The sequence below is a fragment of the Glycine soja genome, chromosome 4 (assembly GCF_004193775.1).
Source record: "Glycine soja cultivar W05 chromosome 4, ASM419377v2, whole genome shotgun sequence".
Classification (NCBI taxonomy): domain Eukaryota; kingdom Viridiplantae; phylum Streptophyta; class Magnoliopsida; order Fabales; family Fabaceae; genus Glycine; species Glycine soja.
In genome coordinates this window covers 32,654,824-32,678,518 of record NC_041005.1, presented here as the reverse complement: position 1 = coordinate 32,678,518, position 23,695 = coordinate 32,654,824, and the positions used below count along the sequence as shown (strand labels likewise).

Here is a 23,695-nt window from a genome sequence, read left to right as displayed (position 1 = left end):
TAGCAGCTCATCCACCGTTGGAATGGGGAATCTATCGCGCACTGTTATAGCGTTAAGTGCCCTGTAGTCGACACAAAACCGCCATGACCCATCCTTCTTCTTTACCAACAGGACTGGGGAAGAAAATGGACTAGCACTGGGCCGTATGAATCCCTTGTCTAACTTAGAGGCTATCTGATCTTCTATTTCCTTCTTCTGAAAGTGAGGGTACCTATAAGGATGCACATTCATCGGAGTTGCATTGGGTAGGATGCTAATGGCGTGATCAGTGGTTCTCGAGGGTGGAAGGTCCACTAATGGCTGGAATAGTTGAGAGTATCAGGCAATCAAATCCTCGATTTCTTGTGGTATCGAAGTAATTTCCCCCGGCGGGGACGAGAGGGGCTCTAGTCGAATGTGAAACAACGTGCTGGCACCATCTGTGTGTATCATGCGGCGTAACTGTGATGAGGAAATGGATTCCAAGGCCTGTTCGTGCTCGCCTTGTAGCTCCACTAGGTGGTCGGCGGCCATAAATTTCATCGTCAACGTAGTATAATCAGTTAATACTGGCCCCAATGTTTTTAGCCATTGAACTCCCAACACTAAATCAGCACCACATATAGGTAAAACATGAAAATCTATAACAAAGGCGTGCTGTTGAATGGTTACCTCTATATTTGGACAAGTCTGTTGGCACTGTAGCTCGTCACCATTGCCAACTGTGACCCTCAATGGCGCCATTGCAGTCGTTGTTAACCTCAACGTTGTAACTACCCTGTGATGCACGAAATTGTGCGTACTACCTCCATCGATCAGTATACTCACTGGTTGTCCTCTAATGTAACCCTGCATTCTTAGAGTTTCTGGCACTACCTGACCAGACAATGCATTGAGGCTTAACTGTGCTGGTGGAGGGTCTGAAACAGGTTCTGGAAGAAGAGGTTGTTGCTCATTGGACTCTGAAACCGCATCGTCATCTTCAACAATTAGCAGGAAAAGGGAAGGGGAACACTTATGTCCTCTCAAGTATTTTTCATCACACTGAAAGCATAGTCCCTTTTCTCGCCGTATGGATAATTCTTCTGGAGTGAGTCTCTTGAATGGAATGTTGGAAGAAGCTATTCGCGCAGGTGTTGGTAACAGTGGGGAATTGGTGGATGGAGTGGGTAATAACGGTGGTTGAGAGCTTGAGGAAGCTCCTGCGACTGACGAAGGTCAAAATGTCCTTCGTGCATCGTTCTGCTTTTCTTCTTGTAACCTAGCATATGCTATTGCCTGACTCAACGAAACTGGTTGCAGAACTTGGACCTCACGGCGGATTGCCGGAGTTAATCCAGAAATGAAGCAACTCAAGGCAATTGAAGAAGGCAACCCTATGATACGATTTGCCAAAGCTTCAAATTCAAAGAGATAGTTGTTTACCGTCGTTTGCTGCTACAGTTTGCATAGCAAACCAGTTGGATCTTCATAAGTTGTTGACGCAAATCGCGAGTGAAGAGCATGAAGGAACGCTGGCCAGGACGATAATTGGCCGTTGCGATGCATCCATTGAAACCAAGCCAATGCCTGTCCTTCCATATAAAATGATGCGATCATTAACCTTTCGTGATCTGGTGTTGTGTGATACTCAAAGAACTGCGTTATCTTGAAGATCCAGCCTGTGGCGTCAGAATCGTCGAATCTTGGAACATCGAGCTTCATCCGATGCGGTGCTGTGTGCAATCCCGACGCTGAGAACAATGTCATCTCCGGTTGTGTTTGTTGTGGATTGTACCAATTTGCTTCGAGGTGCGCCATTCGTTCTACAAGGTTTTCCATCTTTGCTTCAAACGACGCTGCAAATTTCGCGAATAATTCCTCCATTTTTTCCGATGACAGAGCTTTCGATCGCGTGCCTTCTGCCATACTTGCTACGAAATGCGTCAATGAAAGCACCAATGATACCTAGCTTTCGAGGGCTAGGGAACCTCCTTGCTGGCAACGTGAAACCTAAGAGGAGCAGTGGTATTCGCCGAGAAGGAAGAAGGGTTCTAGCTCAAAGGGAGAGTATAGAGAAGAGATGAGGAAGAGAGTTCAGGAGGAAGAAGAAGCTTTTGGATATTCTTATTCATTATACGAAGCTTACAAGCTATTTATATGCTCATGGAACTTAGCCTAACCGTAAGTGGTTAGTTAGTTGCTATGCCCTAACTAACTAACTACCAATGCTAGAAAAACCCCAATGACCACCCTTCCCGCCTAAAGCTCCTATGGCAATCCCTACTTGAGCCTTTTCAGCCCATCTGATAGGCGTCCCAATGCTTGGGCATCTTCTTCAGTCGCCTCGATTGTACCCGCGTCACGCCTTCGTCTTCACCCATGACCTTGTCCTCTTCGTTCATAACACATGATTAGGTTGTGCTTCTGAATTCTAAAAGTTTGTAAGGTATCAATATCATTATACCTTTGGTGGTATCAATATCAAAGCAAATGTATATTTTATGCTTTGTTACTTGTTGAAAAATCTGATTTTGGTAAGCAAATGAATGTATCCCAAAAATAAGCCAAAAAAAAAAATAGTGTTATAACCTTTTCCTTTTTTTTTTTTTAAAAAAAAGAAAAATCTACGAATAGCTCATTTTTTGGAATACGCGTGAAAGGGGAAAAAAAGAGTGAGATGGTGCCACGGTGATGCGTGGGTGTTATTCATAGAACCGAATACTCATCTTTGATCAGTTGATGAACCGAGTTCTTCAGCGGGATCTAATTTTCATAGATTTTGCCAAAAAGATCAAATTTTGAAGCAATTGTTTTTGTGGGCAACGTTCATTCTTTCTGATCCTTCGAAAAATCAATTTTCGGCTTTGGGATCAATCGGAAATGGAGAAGGTGATGAACATTCTGAAGCCAAAGCCAAATCCGCAGCAACTATTGAGGGATTGGCAGCGTAGGCTTCGCCAAGAGTGTCGCAACATTGAGCGCCAAATTCGCGGTATTCCTCTCTCTCAAAAACCCTAATTAATCCCTTTTTGTATTTAGTTTTGGACTTGTTTTGGTTATGCTTGATTTTGTGTTTATGCGTTTCTATTAGATATACAGAGAGAAGAAAAAAATGTGCAGAAGGCAATTAGAGAAGCTGCAAAGAGGAATGACATGGGCTCTGCAAAGGTTGGCTTATTTGCTTTTTTGTTTGTTTGTTTGTGACTTGTAAGTTATTTATTTGTTATTGATTTACTATTTTTAGTGCAAGTGATATTTTTTAATTTTTTGGTAGTGTCATGATTTGACTGAATTTGAGGGATTGAGAAATGTGTGTCATGGTCATCACCATCTAAAATGTGTTTGTTGACGCCTGAGTTATGAGTAGAGTTGGTCTTAAATGCCAGGAAAATTTAATGGTGTCTTCATGTGTATGAAATACATTGTCATCTCGTTTGTTGCATATAGGTGTGTAGGATATTATTTGCCTTTTTATGGGATATTTTGCTGTAAGTGGACTTGTCAGGACTAGTCACAATATTCAATAAACTAACAATGAAGCTATTTTTGGTTTGTGCTAGTGTATGACCTCTTAGGCAGTGGTTTGTTTTATCTGTTGAGATTTAAAGGTTCAAAGGATAAGGTCAGTATTTTGAGAAACATTTTTCCTTATTGTGATATTTGTGTAATTTGCAGGCACTTGCTAAGGAACTTGTGAGATCTAGGAAAACTGTGAACCGTCTTTATGAAAATAAAGCACAAATGAATTCAATATCAATGCACCTTGGAGAGAGTGTTGGTAGGTTTTTCCATGTTTTGTTAGCCTTAACTTAATTTTGACTTATAGCAAATAAGGATTGTCTAAATTAGTTATTTGTGTTTAGTACCAGGTTCTTGATAAGGTTAAATTACTTAGTAGGTGCCTGAACTATTTGCAAAGCAAATTTTTAAATAGGTGCCCGAACTATTTGCAAAACAAATTTTTAATTAGGTCCCTAAACTATTAGCTTTTTTAATTCGGTCCCTTATTATGTAAACTTTTTTAGTTGAGTCCCTAGAGTTTCTAAAACCACCACAAATGGTCATTTTGTGGTGGTCTTAAGCCCCCAAAAAGTAACGAGGGACCTACTTTTTTAATTTAGGGAATAAATTAAAAATTAAAAAGATAGTTTAGGGACCTATTGAAAATTTCGCAAAAAGTACGGGGACCTATTGAATAATTTAACCTTTTGATAATTGATCTTTAACTGAATAACTTTAATTTTATTTAACCCCTCTTGATAACTGAATGGTATTAGTAAATTTGTCAACGTAATTGGATTTGTTGATGATTGGATTTTTGGTTGTTTAGGAAAATGATCACCTGACTATCGGCTGCATCTGTCTTTAGTTTTTTGGATAGAGGATAGAATGATTAGGAGGTTAATCTGGTATGCACCATATAGACGAGTTTGAAGTTTTGTCTTGTGAGTCATTTAGAACAACCTGCTTGGAAGTCAAAATTAAGTTTATCAAGTTGAGATTCAAATCATGAATCACCAAAACCCTAAACCATAATTTGTACTGAATTGGAAAATTCAAAGGCGATAAAAAAAATAACTTTAAATATAGCATATAGATGATATTTAGTGTTCAATGTAATAATTTTAAACTAAAAATAGATAAACTTCACCATAAGTCTTTGTGAAACTAAATTACTACATTAGTTATACATGAGTTTGTTAAGCCTTTATTTTAGAATAATGAAAACAAAGCAATGAAGTAGCAAAACAGAGTACATGCATTGAAAGAGTGAGTGACAAATAAAGTAGCATTAGTAATCAAATAACATAAGTCGAGTGGTGCTCCTTCAATTTCTTTTCATTTAACAATTTAAGCTTATATGACTTTTCAATTTCTTTCATAAAAATTGGTGAAATAAAAGTAAAAAAAAAAAAAATAACGAATTGATGAATCATGTAATTTGTATTGATGATATGATATTATATTGATTCATTCATGTATTGTAAGATTTGAGGTCATTTAAGATTCATCTTATGATACAAATCAATAGGTAGCTAAATTGTATTGAATTGTAGGATTCAAATTGTGAATTCAAATTGTGAATCGTAAGAATCAAATCATTCTTACTCATAAGATTGTACGATTTTACAATTTTTTTCTGGCCAAAGTGATCCTGATCCAAATCTGAAATGGTTTTGTATGACCAGTGAGGTACTCATGAAATCGTTGAAATTGAATATTCAATGATCTTACCAGGTTTGTAGAAACTGAATGGTATTTGTTAAAGACCTGTTCTGTTAAACCATAGGGCATTTCATATTTCTTCATTTGGGTATCCTCTTTTAGTCTTTGCTTTTATGCTCACAACATATTCTGGTTTCCATCCTTCTGGATTTGACTCCTTGGGGTTTATTTATTTCTTTGTTGGTGTTTGGTTGCTTCTGGGTTTTCTGGGGTTTGACATAACCACTGATCCCTGTTCTTCCTTCTCTGTTTTTGTTTGTTTGCTTCTGGTCAAAACTCTGGTTTTGCTTGGGACCTTGGGTTTGACTTCTTTTGTGTATTGTGTTGAGTTTTATCTGTTAAAGAACTTATGTCTTTTATATTAGGAATAGTTAAGTTGTAACTTGTGAGTTTTGTGCTCTTTCAGTTTAAGTTTACTTAAATTTAGTAATGATTTTAATGTTATTTGCCTTATGCATTTTTTTAATGCACATATATATATTTAAATATAAATTTGCATTTTAGGTTGGATCTTATGATTTATGTTACATTTCCACTATTTATGGTTTTTCCCCTCTTCCTAATCTTAGGTTGGATCTCAATGTTTTACTACCTTGTGTGTCATTGCATGATGTTCCCTCTGATCCCAATCCACATGAAAAATGTGTTTTGCTATGATTGGCGTCAGTAGGAACGCACAATGTTGAGCGTAGAATTGGAGAAATCATATGATCTTGCCATGCTTGCACAGGAAAGGCCTATTTTCTGTCTAAAAAAGAAAGACTCACCCAACTTGTCCAAGTGCTGTACTGTTTGACTACTATTGCTCTGTTTTGCCACTTTACCTTTGCACTTTGTTTTAATTTGCCTGATGTCTGCATTCTTAGTGTTTTAGTTGTTACCAAATTTTATCTTTATTTTATTATGAACTCAAACTTGTCAGTTGTCTTATTCATTTGTAGATTTTAATCAAATGTTAGTTGTAATTTTAAGGTTATTGTTATATGTATATGAATTTAATTTTATATATTAAGTAAGATCTTACAATCTGCGTTATGATCTCTCGTTTTTTATGTGTTTCACTCCCTCTGTTTTTAGTGATCCAGATTTGGGAAGAAGGATAGTGGAGATTCAGATTTGGATCATTTGTAATTGAACATTAACTCTTTGTGAAAGGAGAAATCCTTTGTGAAGTGGAAACCCTTGGAGGAGAGTTTTCTCTCCTATGTTATGTTCTTTTCTTACTATTCAATACAATCTATCTTTTCTTTTTAATAGTCTATCTATGAGTATATGGATGAAATGACACCGTAATGTCATATCGTAAATCATGTCTATATATAAATCATTTAAATTTAGGGAACCTTGGAGAAAGACATTGAAGTGATATGACAAGAAAAATATTTGTGTATATTGTTTTACATATAAGATGCCATTTTTCAGGCATAACTGAACTTTAGTCACAAGTAAATCTTCAGGGACTTTCTTCATATAATGTTGATACAACCTAAAATCTACAACTACCTTACATTTTATTCTTCTAAAGTAACTAAATAAAATCCATAAAGATTTTTGTTCTTTGGAAATTAATGACTTTGGTTGTTTTTGCAGCAATTGCTCGTACTGTGGGACATCTATCAAAGAGTGCTGAGGTTATGAAACTTGTCAATAATCTCATGAAGGCTCCCGAAATGGCGGTGACAATGCAAGAGTTCAGCAAAGAAATGACAAAGGTATGCCTGCAATCCTTTTAATGCAGAAGAAAAATACCACTTTTTTCAATCTTTTCTCTCTTCTCCGTGTTTAGGGAAGATAGTTGCATGTGTTTAGTCAAGATAGTTACATTGGTAGTTATGGGGAATGTTTCTCTTTCAGGCAGGAGTTATCGAAGAGATAGTAAATGATGCCATTGACACAGCGCTAGATTCTGAGGACATAGAAGATGAGATAGAAGAAGAAGTTGACAAAGTCTTGACTGCAATAGCTGGTGAGACAGCTGCACAACTTCCTGAAGCTGTGAGAAAAGAGAGGGTGAAGCTACCTGGTCAAAGTGTTGGAGCAGAGGTACATGCCCTTACTCCATTTTCCTTATAAATAAACAAGGTTCTGTCTTGCCTCCTCACACTTAACACCAATTATGGAATACAATATTATATGCAGGAAGAGGTTATAGCTGAGGGTGTTGACGATGAAGAAGAAATGGAGGAAATAAGGGCTCGGCTTGCTAAAGTTCGGTCATAATCAAGTTTCTAACCTTGCCGCCTCTTCCTTGTACCCCGGTATGTTATAAGAGAGATGTTGACAGGTTTGTAGCCTATTTGTTATATCTATATTGAAAATGACAATTGATAACACTAATGGGAAAGATAATATAGGAATGTGCAGTTTGTATGTAAGTTACCCGAAGTTCTTGAAAGCGTGTCAAGCTATTGTCTTTCTTTTTAATTTTGATAATAAGATAATAAGCACAGAATAACTTCATCCATGGTTGAGGATTTATTGCATAATATCTGGTTCTATGCAAAAGTTAGTTGCTTTATTTTTTTAATCCAAATCTTAATAGTTCCACCAGTATGAGATCTCCAGTTAATAAATTAATAAGCAACTTATGAAAACATGTGGTTTTGAAGAATTTTTTATATTCTGGAGGACTTGGATATGCCGTACAAATCACTTGACTCATCCTTCGGATTTTTTAATTCTTGAAATTCTTAATCAGCACATTTTTTCTCCGTAGCTTTATTTTATTTATTTTTAATTCAAAATATTGCGTAAGAGGGATGTTGTCAAGTAACGGCTACTTTCATGCACGAGATGGCAAGTTTTCTGCACCACCATTTAGCTTTTCCTTAGTCCATGGGGATATTTACTCTAGATCTTACAACAGAGAGGGATAAAGTGTGTTTGATTGTGTTTTTGTTTTTTATTGTTAAAAATATTTTTATAACTGGTTTTGAGAGTTAGAAGTGGAAAAAGACGTGAAAATGTAAAGAATAATGTGAGTTTAGAGAAAATTAAAAGCTTAAATATGTTTAAGTTTGATGATAAATGATCAAATTTTATCATGAATTCTTAATAAAAAAATTCTTTGTTTTGAGGGCGAATTCTATGGCAGGTGGTCCGATTTCCACCACCATTTGTAGCCATGAGATTAATCTCTTCATCACATTGATATGGTAGACTCTCTACATCGGATTTAAGCCATTCCAATCATTCTCACTATCGACCACCATGCACCACTGTTGGAGGTGATTCTTGGCGATGATGTTCCAATTGACATTGTCGCGCACCCACCAACAAACCACCGTGAGTTTGTAGCACATCCACCAAATCATGACAAGTTCGTAGAGCACCCACCAAACCAACATTGCACAAAATGGTTTCAAAAATATGAAAATAGTGTTTTCAATTTCTTCTTATTATTTCCACTTGGGTTTATGCTGTTGGGATGCTCACATGTGGGAAAATAAGATCTAATTTTCTTGCCGGAAAGTCAAAGTGCTGACAATTGGTTTTTTGCTTGCAACTCCCGGCAATAGATCTAGTTTTTCTCAGATCCAGGATCTTAAGATTCATGCAGTAGAGATCGATCGGTGGGTTTGGGCTTATAAAAGTAAGTAGGGAATTGCTAGGGGCACCTAGCAACATTGCCGGTGTACCCAACAATTTTTCAAAAATCCCAAAATACCCCTGAACGTTTTTCTTTTATAAGAAGCTGCTTTTTTTTTTTTTTTTCATCGTTGCTTTCTTTGGTGTGATATTTGTCAACTAAGGTACATAGCTTTTCTGTGTATCATTGTTTATTTTGGGTAGTGGAATGGTGTAAGTGTCTGATTTGAAGCAAATGAAGAACATCTTCTGCGAGATTCCACGGAAGAAGTTTTCTTCCACTGTTCACGTTATAACTGCGGAAGAAAAAAACTTCTTCCGTGGAAGCTCACGGAAGATGTTTTCCGCGAGATTCCACGGAAGAAGTTTTTTTCTTTCGCAGTTGTAATGTTAACAGCGGAAGAAAACTTCTTCCGTGGAATCTCGCGGAAGCATCTTCCATGAGCTTCCACGGAAGAAGTTTTTTTCTTTCGCAGTTGTAATGTCAACAGCGGAAGAAAACTTCTTCCGTGGAATCTCGCGGAAGCATCTTCTGTGAGCTTCCACGGAAGAAGTTTTCTTCCGCTGTGGACATTACAATTGCGGAAGAAAACTTCTTTCGTGGAATCTCGCGGAAGACATCTTCCGCGACATTCAACGGAAGAAGTTTTTTTCTTTCGCAGTTGTAATGTTAACAGCGGAAGAAAATATCTTCCGTGGAATCTCGCGGAAGCATCTTCCGTGAGCTTCCACGAAAGAAGTTTTTTTCTTCCGCAATTGTAATGTCAACAGTGGAAGAAAACTTCTTTTGTGGAATCTCACGGAAGCATCTTCCGTGAGCTTCCACGAAAGAAGTTTTCTTCCGTTGTGGACATTACAACTGCGGAAGAAAACTTCTTTTGTGGAATCTCGCGGAAGACATCTTCCGCGACATTCAACGGAAGAAGTTTTCTTCCGTTGTTGTAGTTACAATTGCGAAAGACAGGTTCTTCCGTGGAAGCTCACAGAAGATGTCTTCTGCGACATTCCACGGAAGAAGTTTTCTTGCCCTGTTGTATAGCTTCTTCCGTGGATTAATTTGTTTTATGATTTTTAGTTTTAAGATTATTTTGAATGTTATTTTGGTTAATTCTATTTGTAATTTATGTGAAACAAAACAATATATTTCTTGGTTGAAGTGTTGATTTTTTTGCCTAGGTTGAAGTATTTTTTGGTTAAATGAACTTTGTAGGTTATAATTTTGAAATTATGTAATTAAAAGTTGAATTTGGTTGTTGTTAAAATATTGATGTATATGTAGATTAAATATTTGTGTGAGGTTGTCAAATGTTGAATTAGTTCGATATTCATAGTTTGTAAATTTTTTTGGGTTGTTGTATTGTTCAAATTATTTAGTTGATTGTTGAATTAGGTGATAGTTATAGTTTGAATTAAGATGGACGAAGATCAATGGACATATTACAGTACGATGTCCGAAGAAGTTGATATGGATTTTCAAGATGAACAAAATTGTGGTGTGAATGAAGGACATGTTGATTGTTCAGACGCTTTTAATACTTCTCAGGTAATCATGTCGATCAGTTTGAGTTGTTTGGTCTAATGTATGATTTGTGTAAAAATTAATATGTCATGGTTGTGTCCTAGGTCTTTGCAACCCGAGAAGATGTTTTGCAGTGGGTTCGAACGGTTGCCCATAAAAACGGTTTTGTTGCAGTAATTATGAGGTCTGATACATATACTGGTAGCAGAGGAAGAACTTCATTTGTGTTAATTTGGTGTGAAAGGAGCGATAAGTACAAGTGTAGGAAGAAAGAATTTGTTAGAAGAGACACAAACACTAGAAAATATGGTTGTCCCTTTAAGATTCGTGGAAAACTAGTGCATGAAGGTGAAGGTTGGACAGTGAAGCTGATATGTGGGATTCACAACCATGAATTGGCGAAGACCTTAGTTGGACATCCTTATGCTGAGAGATTGACATATGATGAGAAGAATATCATTGCTGATATGACGAAGTCGAATGTGAAACCAAGAAACATCCTGCTAACATTGAAGGAGCACAACGCCAACAGTTGCACCACAATTAAACAAATCTACAATGCAAGAAGTGCATATCGTTCTTCAATCAGAGGAGATGACACTGAAATGCAACACCTAATGAGGCTCCTTGAACGTGACCAATACATTCATTGACATAGATTGAAGGATCAAGATGTGGTGCATGATTTGTTTTGGTGTCACCTAGATGCAGTTAAGTTATGTAACGCATGTCATCTTGTTTTTTGGATAGATAGTACCTACAAAACAAATAGATACAGACTTCCATTGCTTGACTTTGTGGGGGTGACACCAACCGGGATGACTTTCTCTGCTGGGTTTGCATATCTGGAGGGTGAGCGCGTGAACAATCTTGTATGGGCATTGGAACGGTTTCGATGCCTTTTTTTAAGAAACGATCGCCTTCCTGTTGTTATTGTCACAGACAAAGACCTAGCCCTGATGAATGCTGTGAAAGTTGTGTTTCCAGAGTGTACGGATTTGTTGTGCAGGTTTCACATAGACAAAAATGTAAAGGCAAAGTGCAAATCGCTAATCGGTCAGAAGAATGTCTGAGACTACGTAATAGATAGCTGAGGTAATTTGGTAGATTGTCCTTCGGAACAGGAGTTCCTTGAGCACCTTCAAAGGTTTCAAGTAGCGTGTTCCCCGTGGCCAATGTTCGTTGACTACGTATGTGAGACATGGATTGTCCCACACAAGGAGAAGTTTATCACGGCCTGGACGAATAAGGTGATGCACCTAGGCAACACAACAACAAATAGGTATTTACATGTTTTATTATTTTTGTCAAGTTTATTTAAATGATTGTTTTAGTATAAATGATTGTTATTAATTTGTGTTGTTTGTTGTGTGTTTTAAATGTAGGGTTGAATCTGCTCATTGGTCTCTGAAAAGGGTATTACAGAATAGCGTTGGAGACCTCTGTAGTGTTTGGGATGCAATGAACAACATGATGAAGTTGCATCACACTGAAATTAGAGCATCATTCGAAACAAGTATGCATGTCGTTCGTCATGTTTTTAAGAAAACCTTATACAAGAGGCTTCTGGGAATGGTGTCAAGGTACGCTTTAAATGAAATTTCGGTTAAGTTTGAGCACGTACATCATTTCAAAGACAATCTGTCTTCTTGTGGTTGTGTCTTGAGAGGCTTCTGGGAATGGTGTCAAGGTACGCTTTAAATGAAATTTCGGTTAAGTTTGAGCACGTACATCATTTCAAAGACAATCTGTCTTCTTGTGGTTGTGTCTTGAGAACCACGCTAGGTCTTCCTTGTGCATGCGAGCTACAAAGGTATGATGGTGGCAGCATCCCACTGGATGCAGTCCATATGTACTGGAGGAGACTTAGTTTTCAGACCAGGGGCTATATGAGACCGAAGTGAGCATTAAGGAAGAGATGAATAGAATATATAAAAGATTCGAGGAACTTGATGTTTGTGGGAAAGTTACTTTCAAGAGTAAAATCAGAGAATTCGCGTTTCCCGATGAGACCTCTATGTGTCCTCCTCCAACAAAGGTTAAGACGAAAGGTGCCCCGAAGAAAGTAATGAAAAGAAGCAAAAGATTGACAAAGCGTGATCCATCTTATTGGGAGTATGTTGATGCTTATCATTTGGTTCAAAATAACAACACCTCAGTCAGACCCAGTGCATCATCTTGTGAACCACCGAAGCCAGCAAGGATGATCTCGATGTTGAATCAATTTGCGCCATTTATGCATGGTTTCATTGAGGACGTTGTTGATGTGAAAGCGAATGGTAATTATGGATATCGGTCAGTTTCCGCTTTGTTAGGTATGGGAAAAGAGTGTTGGGCCGTGATGCGTAACAAATTGATTAAAGAACTTGGCAAATGGTCGCAAGACTACATAAAGATCTTTGGTGGCATGGAGAGATATGAACAGCTGAGGTTGTCCCTACACGTGGATGGGTTATCCAAGGTATGTGTTTTATGCTTTTTATTTATATAAATAATGTTTACATGAGTGACACGTGTATTTTTTTTGTGATTTAGGTTAGTATGGACAAATGGATGGATATAACGGATATGGGATATGTAATTGCGTCAAGATATAATGTAATCCTTGTATCGTTGTCACGACAACAGAGCTTCACATTTTTTCCTCTCAGAAGTTGACCATCGGCCGATTCTTCTACGCACTGCATGATATGCGTCGGTCATGTGTTTGGCAGTCATTTTATTCAGGTCCATTGAAAATTCGTTTACTCAAATAATTTCAATTATTGAATGAGTTGGTTTGTTCGTTTAAGTTGTTATTGTAATTTCACTTACAACAGGTTTATCTGAAAGATCGTTGTCCCTTACTGTCTATGGCATTGTTGTGGTCAAGCAATTCGTATCTGGAGGCAAAATAGTGGCCAACTGCATATGTAGGTAGAATGCAGCACTACTTAAGCCTAATGACAATTAATACAATGCACGTAGACCTAAGCAGAAACTGAACTTGTAATATTTATGTATCTATATTTACGATTGGATTTCTGTTCATGTAATTAATCAGTATTGAAATACTAATGAATTGTTGCGTGAACAAATTGACTAGCTTGTCCATTTAAAAGCAATTACGTGACAGGACAATTACTAGCGTGAGTCGACATTGATGTGACACGACAATTACTGACGTGACACAACAATGCTTTACTTGTAAACTTAAAAATGAAAAACGGTCACGGGTCTGTTAAAAGTGAAGCCATGCACCTGCCTGGGCCATGTATATAAATGAGACATGGGCATGTCCATGGTACTCAACAACAAGTGGTATTCACATTCTGTCAAAAGAAATTTCAATAAAGAATGACATTCTTAGGAGAAACTTCATCTCAGACGATTGTCAACTCAAGGTTGACATTCATTTTTCCAAATGGAGCCATCATTCACAATGAGTGTGGGGTTTATTTTCAAAGTTCTACTCCAGTGCCCATGAGAGTACTAAACCTGTGCAAATTTTCAACTCTTAAAAGCATAATACATAACACCCTTCATCTAAACAACAATCAAATTGTGGATGAAATTCATTACCAACGACCGCTCGAAGATACAAGTAACAACATTCACTTCCAATGTATGCAATTGAAACATGACATGGATGTGAACACCATGTTAATGTGTAATGATCAATTTTCATGTGGTGAATCGATTGAGTTGTTATGTATCGTTGGTAGAACACCAGATGCAATTTTAAACTTACTTGAACGCCCCAGCATCCCTACTCATGATGCGGTTCTGTATTACAACGGAAGGTGGAACATGCCACGCCAAAACAACTTTGTGGGTAACGCGTTCACAGGAATAAATCCCCCAAAATTTGATATTCCAAAAGGATGTACCATAGATGAACTGAAGGATTTGATCAAGCAAGTAGCACCTAAAGGGAATCCTCCTCATGGGATTCATGAATCCCAACTTGTAAGGCGTTTGTTTTATCGACAACCTGCTCATTTGGAGTATTCTGACAAAGTTTTAAAATTTGAAATTATTGAGCTAAAATCTGATGACGACGTGCTGAAGGTGTTGGTAGAGTCCAATTACTGGAAACAATTTGTGCCAATAGAAATTTTGGCTCTGTTTAGTAAAGTGGTTTTGGAGAATGATGACAAGGTGGTTACGTCCTTGCATGTTTGAATGCTAGTTATATGTTGTGGTGTTTCGTGCAAATTATATTTGTGTCCATCATGTTCAACTGAATGTAATGTGTTAGTGTGTCAAATTGTTATGTTTGTGACCCATTTGTTATGTGTATTATGTATGAAACAGGGATACTTTGACATGTTTCTAACAGGCCCAAAACCAACTTTTTTTTTAATTTTTGGTGTCTCGGTTTGAGGTGCGATTCGATGGAACGGGGAGCTGATTTTATTTTTTTTGGGTTCCTTGATGTGCAAACATGACAAATAGGGGTCCTCGACAGTCTCAAATGGCTCCCACATAATCTTAAAAAAAACCCACACAGGGGTACTTATGCATGTTTCTAACAGGCCAAAAAAACAACTTTTTTTATTTTTGGAGCCTCGGTTTGAGGTGCGATTCGATGGAACGGGGCGCTGCTTTTATTTTTTTGGGTTCCATGACGTGAAAACATGACAAATAGGGGCCCTCGACAACCTCAAGCGGCTCCCACATAATTTAAAAAAAAGTCCGAACAGGGGTACTCAAGCATGTTTCTAACAGGCCCAAAACCAACTTTTTTTTTTTATTTTTGGTGCCTCGGTTTGAGGTGCGATTTGATGGAATGGGGCGTTGCTTTTATTTTTTTTTGGTTCCTTGATGTGCAAACATAACAAATAGGGGCCCTCGACAGTCTCAAGCGGCTCCCACATAATTAAAAAAAAATCCCAAATAGGGGTACTTAGGCATGTTTCTAACAGGCCCAAAACCAACTTTTTTTATTTTTGGTGCCTCGGTTTGAGGTGCGATTCGATGGAACGGGGCGCTGCTTTTAATTTTTTTGGCTCCTTGATGTGCAAACATGACTAATAGGGGTCTTCCACAGTCTCAAGCGGCTCCCACATAATTTAAAAAAAAGCCCGAACAACGGTACTTAGGCACGTTTCTAACAGGCCCAAGACTAACTTTTTTTTGTTTTTGGTGCCTTGGTTTGAGGTGCGATTCGATGGAACGGGGCGCTGTTTTTATTTTTTTTGAGTTCCTTGACGTGCAAACATGACAAATAGGGGTCCTCGACAGTCTCAAACGGCTCCCACATAATCTTAAAAAAAACCCGCACATGGGTACTTAGGCATGTTTCTAACAGGCCCAAAACCAACTTTTTTTATTTTTGGTGCCTCGGTTTGAGGTGCGATTCGATGGAATGGAGCGCTGCTTTTAATTTTTTTGGCTCCTTGATGTGCAAACATGACTAATAGGGGCCTTCGACAGTCTCAAGCGGCTCCCACATAATTTTAAAAAAAGCCCGAACAGCGGTACTTAGGCATGTTTCTAACAGGCCCAAGACTAACTTTTTTTTTTGTTTTTGGTGCCTCGGTTTAAGGTGCGATTAGATGGAACGGGGCACTGCTTTTTTTTTTGGGTTCCTTGACGTGCAAACATGACAAATAAGGGTCATCGACAGTCTCAAGCAGATCCCACATAATTTTAAAAAAAGCCTGTACAGGGGTACTTAGGCATGTTTCTAACATGCCAAAAACCAACTTATTTTTTTATTTTTGGTGCCTCGGTTTGAGGTGCGATTCGATGAAACGGGGCGTTGCTTTTATTTTTTTTTGGTTGCTTGACGTAAAAACATGACAAATAGGGGCCCTCGACAGTCTCAAACGGCTCCCACATAATTTTAAAAAAAGTCCGAACAGGGGGTACTCAGGCACGTTTCTAACAGGCCCAAAATCAACTTTCTATTTTTTTTTATTTTTGGTGCCTCTGTTTGAGGTGCGATTCGATTGAACGGGGCACTGCTTTTATTTTTTTGGGTTCCTTGACGTGCAAACATGACAAATAGGGGTCCTTGACAGTCTCAAACGGCTCCCACATAATTTAAAAAAAAAAACCCGCATAGGGGTACTTAGGCATGTTTCTAACAAGCTAAAAACCAACTTTTTTTTTTTTATTTTTGGTGCCTCGGTTTGAGGTGTGATTCGATGGATCATGGCGCTGCTTTTATTTTTTTTGGGTTCCTTGACGTGCAAACATGACAAATAGGCGCCCTCGACAGTCTCAAGCAGCTCCCCCATAATTTAAAAAAAAGCCCGAACACGGGTACTTAGGCATGATTCTAACAGGCCCAAAACAACCTTTTTTTTTATTTTTTGTGACTCGGTTTGAGGTGCGATTCGATGGAACGGGGTGTTGCTTTTAATTTTTTTGGTTTCCTTGACGTGCAAACATGAGAAATAGGGGCCCTCGATTGTCTCAAGCGGCTCCCACGTAATTTTAAAAAAAAGCCCGAAGAGGGGTACTTAGGGATGTTTCTGGTAGGCCAAAAACCAACTTTTTTTATTTTTGGTGTCTCGGTTTGAGTTGCGATTCGATGGAACGGGGCATTGCTTTTATTTTTTTTGAGTTCCTTGAAGTGAAAACATGACAAATAGGGGCCCTCAACAGTCTCAAGCGGCTCCCACATAATTTTAAAAAAAGTCCGAACAGGGGGTACTCAGGCACGTTTCTAACAGGCCCAAAATCAACTTTTATTTTTTTTTATTTTTGGTGCCTCGGTTTGAGGTGCGATTCGATTGAACGGGGCACTGCTTTTATTTTTTTGGGTTCCTTGACGTGCAAACATGACAAATAGGGGTCCTTGACAGTCTCAAACGGCTCCCACATAATTTTAAAAAAAACCCGCATAGGGGTACTTAGGCATGTTTCTAACAGGCTAAAAACCAACTTCTTTTTATTTTTGGTGCCTCGGTTTGAGGTGTGATTCGATGGATCATGGCGCTGCTTTTATTTTTTTTGGGTTCCTTGACGTGCAAACACGACAAATAGGCACCCTTGACAGTCTCAAGCATCTCCCTCATAATTTAAAAAAAAGCCCGAATACGGGTACTTAGGCATGTTTCTAACAGGCCCAAAACCAACTTTTTTTATTTTTTGTGACTCGGTTTGAGGTGCGATTCGATGGAACGGGATGTTGCTTTTATTTTTTTTGGGTTCCTTGACGTGCAAACATAACAAATAGGGGCCCTTGACAGTCCCAAGCGGCTCCCACGTAATTTTAAAAAAAGCCCGAATACGGGTACTTAGGGATGTTTCTAACAGGCCAAAAACCAACTTTTTTTATTTTGGTGTCTCGGTTTGAGTTGCGATTTGATGGAACGGGGCATTGATTTTATTTTTTTTGGGTTCCTTGAAGTGAAAACATGACAAATAGGGGCCCTCAACAGTCTCAAGCGGCTCCCACATAATTTTAAAAAAAGTTCAAACAGGGGTACTCAGGCATGTTTCTAACAGGCCCAAAACCAACTTTTTTTATTTATTTTTGGTGCTTCGGTTTGAGGTGCGATTCGATGGAACGGGGTGCTGCTTTTATTTTTTTTTGGTTCCTTGACGTGCAAACATGACAAATATGGGCCCTCGAAAGTCTCAAGCGGCTCCCACATAATTTTAAAAAAGGCCCGAACACGGGTACTTAGGCATGTTTCTAAGAGGCCAAAAACTAACTTTTTTTATTTTTGGTGCCTTGGTTTGAGGTGCAATTCGATGGAACGGGGCACTGCTTTATTTTTTTTCGGGTTCCTTGACATGAAAACATGACAAATAGGGGCCCTCAAAAGTCTCAAGCGGCTTCCACATAATTTTAAAAAAAGTCCAAACAGGGGTACTCAGGCATGTTTCTAACAGGCCAAAAACCAACTTTTTTTATTTTTGGTGCCTCGGTTTGAGGTGCGATTCGATGAAACGGGGCACTGCTTTTATTTTTTTTGGGTTCCTTGACGTGCAAACATGACAAATAGGGGCCCTCGACAGTCTCAAGCTGCTCCCCCATAATTTTAAAAAAAGCCCAAATAGGGGTACTTAGGCATGTTTCTAACAGGCCCAAAACCAACTTTTTTTATTTTTTTTGCCTCGGTTTGAGGTGCGATTCGATGGAACGGGGTGTTGCTTTTATTTTTTTTTTGGGTTCCTTGACGTGCAAACATGACAAATAGGGGCCCTCGACTGTTTCAAGCGGCTCCAACGTAATTTTAAAAAAAGCCCGAAGAGGGGTACTTATGGATGTTTCTAGCAGGCCAAAAACCAACTTTTTTTATTTTTGGTGTCTCGGTTTGAGTTGCGATTTGATGGAACGGGGCATTGCTTTTATTTTTTTTGGGTTCCTTGAAGTGAAAACATGACAAATAGGGGCCCTCAACAGTCTCAAGCGGCTCCCACATAATTTTAAAAAAAGTCCAAACAGGGGTACTCAGGCATGTTTCTAACAGGCCCAAAACCAACTTTTTTTATTTATTTTTGGTGCTTCGGTTTGAGGTGCGATTCGATGGAACGAGGTGCTGCTTTTATTTTTTTTGGGTTCCTTGACGTGCAAACATGACAAATATGGGCCCTCGACAGTCTCAAGCGGCTCCCACATGATTTTAAAAAAAGCCCGAACACGGGTACTTAGGCATGTTTCTAAGAGGCCCAAAACCAACTTTTTTTTATTTTTGGTGCCTTGGTTTGAGGTGCAATTCGATGGAACGGGGCACTGCTTTATTTTTTTTGGGTTCCTTGACGTGCAAACATGACAAATAGGGGCCCTCAACAGTCTCAAGCAGCTCCCACATAATTTTAAAAAAAGCTCGAACACGGGTACTTAGGCATGTTTCTTACAGTCCCAAAACCAACCTTTTTTATTTTTGGTGCCTCGGTTTGAGGTGCGATTCGATGGAACGGGGCACTGCTTTTACTTTTTTTGGGTTCCTTGACGTGCAAACATGACAAATAGGGGCCCTCGACAATCTCAAGCGGCTCCCACATAATTTTAAAAAAAGCCCACATAGGGGTAGTTAGGCATGTTTCTAAGAGGCCCAAAACCAAGTTTTTTTATTTTTGGTGCCTCGGTTTGAGGTGCGATTCGATGGAACGGGGCACTACTTTTATTTTTTTTTGGTTCCTTGACGTGCAAACATGACAAATAGGGGCCCTCGACAGTCTCAAGCGGCTCCCACATAATTTTAAAAAAAGCCGGAACAGGAGTACTTAAGCATGTTTGTAACAGGTCGAACTTTTAAATTTCTTTATTGTACGTATATATATTTAAATTATTTAATTTCAGAATAGTTATAAATTTTAACATTTAAATTAAAAATTAAATTTTAATAACAAAGCAAATTTGACCAAAATTGGGATAAATTAATTTTACCTCACTTTCAAGATGGTTTTACATCAATTTTTCTTCTAAAAATACCAGATGTACTGAAAACAAAAAATAGAGATGTTTTGATTTTTTTTAAATGTTTTTTAGTCACCATAACATTGTATTAGTTTAAAATATAAATCAATTTTATCAGTGACTAATTTTTTTTATAAAGGAATATATTTATTACTACTAAAAAAGTAATTTATACTGATACAACTTAGTTTTATTTATTAAATACTATTTTAATTCTTATATTATAAAAAAACAATATCTGTATAATAATATTAAAATAATTATAATATTAGAAAAAAATAAAATTTAATTCTAATACTACATATCTTTTTCTAAAATAAATACTATAAATAATAAGTTTGTCTTACATATTTTTTTTCTTTAATAAAATTGTGATGTCATCATTTTTATTTTTTCTTTCCATATTTGAATGAATGGAATAACATATTATTTTCAATATGACAATTTTTTTCTTTTCCTAAAACTAATAATATTTATATATTTATATTAAATTACAAAGGAGAAGAAAATCTCCTTGTTAAATTATTTAATCTTCTTTATTTTATATATTCAAATACCATTATAAATGTGACTCATGTGTGTGGTTTATATTTAAATTTCAAAGCATATATTTATAGAGAGACAAACATAAATCATAAATGATGTAAGTAAATGTGTTTTATCACATACATAAACAAATACTAAAATTAATAATTTTAATACAATAAAAATATAAATCCTAATCTATGTGGCGTCTCTATCACGACCTAAGACTTCCATCTGCGGCGTCACCTCTAGTTCCCCTCAAACATCGAGTCATGATGTCATATAAGTCAGTGCCTTCAGTGACCATCCTGAGGTTGATGACCCGCTCCAAATCCTCAGCCATCCCTTGACATCCTTCGCAGTCAACCTGTCACAGTCAAAATAACAAAGTCAGTATCACATTTTAAAAAAATTTAAATTATGAAAAACTACACAAGTTATGCTTACCACTGAATGCGTAGGGAGATCGGACGCGATTGAAACCTCGGGGATGGGTGGCTCGACGAACTCCTCATCATGAGGGGGAGGCGGATGTCTCGGCTTAGCAGTCTCCTCGGTCCGCATGAAGAACGGGTGCGAAATCCAAAAAAATCACTCCATGTAGTTTGGCGCCACCTGCCCAGAAACTACACAGAAGTCCCCTGCAGGCACCATATGGTCTGAAAAATGCAGCCACCGGTCATCTATATCATCACCCGTCAAAGAATCACAAACCGGCGGTGGAGGGACAGTCTGAATGTAGCCAAACTGTCAAAGAACCCGCTCAGGTCGAACGTACACGACAATTTGACCCCTTCTGAGCTAGCCGGTGTACGACGATATCAAGTCAAAGCCCCTGACTCCCCGGTGCTCAGCATAGGGCATCCAGTACACGTCAGTCACAGTCAGGGCATCCATACGTCTCTGATACGGGGCTCCCTTGATCCCCGTCATATGAGCCTTACCCATAAGCCACTTGCAGGCCCATGGGCTCCCCTCATCATAAGTGGTGTAAGCTCCATTGGAGCTTGTAGGCCTAGGATCTTCTTCATCAATGGAATCCTTTGCTTCTTGGAAGATGAATGGCAGCGGAATGGAGAAAGGAAGAGAGAGAGGAGACGCCCCTTCAAGGAGAAGATGAGTCTAGAAGAAGCTCACCAACATAGGAGGCCGTGGATAAGAGCTTGGAGGAAGAAAGAGATGAATGAAGGGAGAGGGAGAGAAGAGCACAAAATTTTGTGCTCTAAATGAGCTCTGAAATCTGAAGTTTAATATTCAAATGATTAAAGTTCAAAAAAATGCACACACATGACCTCTATTTATAGCCTAAGTGTCATACAAATTTGGAGGGAAATTTGAATTTCAATTCAAATTTCACTTGAATTTGAAATTGAATTTGTGGAGCCAAACTTTGGAGCCAAAATTTCACTAATTATGATTAGTGAATTTTAGTTATGGTTCAGCCCACTAATCCAAGATTAATTCCAAGATTCTCCACTAAGTGTGCTTAGGTGTCATGAGGTATGTAAAGCATGAAGGATATACACAAAGTGTGACTATATGATGCGGCAATGAGGTATAGTAAGCAAATGCTCACCTCCCCCTCTAAAATTTAATTGGATTGGGCTTCTACCAATTCAATTAAATTTATTTCCAACCACACACATCAAATATTCACTTAGTGCATGTGAAATTACAAAACTACCCCTAATACAAAACTAGTCTAGGTGCCCTAAAATACAAGGGCTGAAAATTCCTATATTTCTAGGGTACCCTACCTACATTATAGAGCCCTAAATACAAGACCCAAAATTAGTGAAACCTTAATCTAATATGTACAAAGATAAATGGGCTCATACTTAGCCCATGGGCCCGAAATCTACCCTAAGGCTCATGAGAACCCTAGGGCCTTCTCTTGCATCTTTAGTCCAATCTTCTTGGAGTCTTCTATCCAATGCCCTTGGGGGTAGGATTGCATCAATAAGCATCATGAACGACGCATGTATGCACTGTAGGAAAGTGCTCGTATATCCAGCACTACAAACACATAGTGAACATCAATAAAAAAAGGGATTCAATGCTACTTCAATTTAAATTATCAGTAATAATACGTACCTGAAGAAGTGTAATGTAACCGCCCACCTGCCTATAGAGGCCTGCGACGCGTCGTTCAGATGCTCGTACATGTGGACCAATGCAGTCGCTCCCCAGGCGAATCCCCCTGCCTGGGCCAGGTCCCTGAAAGCCTCCAGGTGCACGACATGTACATGAGTTGATCTCTTGTTGACGAAAAGAGTACAACCCACCAAGTGGAGTAGATACGTGCGGGCTGCTACAACCCATCGTCTGGCCCTGCACTGGCTCTCATACACGTCCTGAAGCCACCCCAACCGGAGATGAGGCCCACCAGCTTGTCGGGTCTCAGCTGTAGCCTCCTCATGACTCACCTCAAGAAGCTCCGTCAGTAGACCAATCACGTCTGAGGAAACCAGCGGCTCGAAATTATGCAGCATGCTAGTGATGGGAACGTGTAGGAGTGACGCCATGTCATCCAGCGTGATCGTCAACTCGCATACTGGCAGGTGGAACGTGTTAGTCTCGCGATGCCACCTCTCGACGAAGGCGGATATGAGTCCAGGATCAGTGGTGATAACAGAACACCTGATCAGGGGACTCAATCCGGTGGCAGCAATCCAACTACCATAAGAAATCGATCTCAGGCGCTGGTCTCCCAATTTTATCTTCTTTTCTACCATAAGAAACCAACTTCAGATCGGGTCATTCCTAAATTGAATAACAATTTATAATAACGTGTATATAAAAAGCAATCCAACTACAAATCATTTTTATGTAATTACTCAACATTAAAAAGTACGTACTTGTCCACTCCAGATGTTGTGTGCGACATGCTCAGCAAAACCGGTCAAAACCGAAGGGTCGCGTGGCCCACCGGGGAATCCCTCATTTGCAGCAGGTGACTCCAAGCTCCCATCAGTAGCCACTGCCTCTGTGTGAACAGCATCGGCGGCGCCTGTCATCTTTGGGGTAGCATCAGACACATGAGGAACATCCTCATGCAACTGAGGCACATCCTCAGGTCTCTCTGTAACATCCTCACACACACGAACTCGTTGCCTACGTGCTGAAGCAGTAGGCCTGCGACGTCGAGGAACATCAGCCTGATGTGCATCCTCACTAATGCCTCTACCTCTACCAGTTCCTAACACACGACCTAAACCTCGTGTTCTAACCATGATCTGAAATCATGAAGAACATTTACTTTTTTCGGTCAAATTAAATATTCAAATAATTGGTAACAAAGCTTTGTCATTACTAATTTGTTCAAACACATGTTTTGTATGTTTCTCACTAATGTACACACAAGAATTTGCTAGAGTTGCGAGATTCATTTATTTGTAGCTTATTCCAACATATACACTTAATGTTTTTCTTATTGTTGGATTGAGTGGCCTCAAAATAATTAAGAAGGAGGGTTTGAATTAATTATTCATAAACCTTTACTAATTAAAAAT

General features: G+C 38.6%; 3 protein-coding genes across 5 annotated transcripts; 2 read left to right on the top strand and 1 right to left on the bottom strand.

Moving 5' to 3' along the window:
- Nucleotides 1–2,699: 2,699 nt before the first annotated feature.
- LOC114409598 (vacuolar protein sorting-associated protein 24 homolog 1-like) lies at nt 2,700–7,665 on the top strand. Its single transcript, XM_028373104.1, has 6 exons — nt 2,700–2,953; nt 3,053–3,129; nt 3,637–3,739; nt 6,778–6,899; nt 7,042–7,230; nt 7,327–7,665. The coding sequence occupies exons 1-6, from the start codon at nt 2,842–2,844 to the stop codon at nt 7,405–7,407; spliced, it is 684 nt and encodes a 227-aa protein (XP_028228905.1). The 5' UTR covers nt 2,700–2,841; the 3' UTR covers nt 7,408–7,665.
- A 2,331-nt stretch (nt 7,666–9,996) lies between these two features.
- On the top strand, nt 9,997–13,347 carry LOC114409599. Of its 3 annotated transcripts, XR_003666129.1 has the most exons (5): nt 10,005–10,318; nt 10,399–11,576; nt 11,680–12,755; nt 12,830–13,021; nt 13,114–13,347. XR_003666129.1 is itself a non-coding variant. In XM_028373106.1 (4 exons), the coding sequence occupies exons 3-4, from the start codon at nt 12,213–12,215 to the stop codon at nt 12,950–12,952; spliced, it is 666 nt and encodes a 221-aa protein (XP_028228907.1). In that variant the 5' UTR covers nt 10,018–10,318; nt 10,399–11,576; nt 11,680–12,212; the 3' UTR covers nt 12,953–13,105. The 3 variants fall into 3 exon arrangements, 2 of the variants coding, with proteins under 2 accessions (XP_028228906.1, XP_028228907.1); XM_028373106.1 differs by lacking the exon at nt 13,114–13,347 and having other exon boundaries at nt 10,018–10,318; nt 12,830–13,105; XM_028373105.1 differs by lacking the exons at nt 12,830–13,021; nt 13,114–13,347 and having other exon boundaries at nt 9,997–10,318; nt 11,680–11,703.
- Nucleotides 13,348–22,149: 8,802 nt separating this feature from the next.
- On the bottom strand, nt 22,150–23,416 carry LOC114410744 (protein MAIN-LIKE 2-like). Its single transcript, XM_028374680.1, has 3 exons — nt 23,038–23,416; nt 22,309–22,911; nt 22,150–22,199 (listed from the first exon to the last, which is right to left on the bottom strand). The coding sequence occupies exons 1-3, from the start codon at nt 23,414–23,416 to the stop codon at nt 22,150–22,152; spliced, it is 1,032 nt and encodes a 343-aa protein (XP_028230481.1).
- Nucleotides 23,417–23,695: the final 279 nt, after the last annotated feature.

What these genes read in the sequence shown, in the direction of transcription:
- LOC114409598 (XM_028373104.1), top strand. Translation starts at nt 2,842, where the DNA reads ATGGAGAAGGTGATGAACATTCTGAAGCCAAAGCCAAATCCGCAGCAA. An exon ending in ATGACATGGGCTCTGCAAAG is followed by an intron (nt 3,130 to 3,636) that starts GTTGGCTTATTT and finishes TGTAATTTGCAG; the next exon opens with GCACTTGCTAAGGAACTTGT. An exon ending in GTCAAAGTGTTGGAGCAGAG is followed by an intron (nt 7,231 to 7,326) that starts GTACATGCCCTT and finishes TATTATATGCAG; the next exon opens with GAAGAGGTTATAGCTGAGGG.
- LOC114409599 (XM_028373105.1), top strand. Translation starts at nt 10,190, where the DNA reads ATGGACGAAGATCAATGGACATATTACAGTACGATGTCCGAAGAAGTT. An exon ending in ACGCTTTTAATACTTCTCAG is followed by an intron (nt 10,319 to 10,398) that starts GTAATCATGTCG and finishes GTTGTGTCCTAG; the next exon opens with GTCTTTGCAACCCGAGAAGA.
- LOC114410744 (XM_028374680.1), bottom strand. Translation starts at nt 23,416, where the DNA reads ATGGTTAGAACACGAGGTTTAGGTCGTGTGTTAGGAACTGGTAGAGGT. An exon ending in CATCTGGAGTGGACAAGTAC is followed by an intron (nt 22,912 to 23,037) that starts GTACTTTTTAAT and finishes TTCTTATGGTAG; the next exon opens with AAAAGAAGATAAAATTGGGA. An exon ending in CGCGTCGCAGGCCTCTATAG is followed by an intron (nt 22,200 to 22,308) that starts GCAGGTGGGCGG and finishes ATGTGTTTGTAG; the next exon opens with TGCTGGATATACGAGCACTT.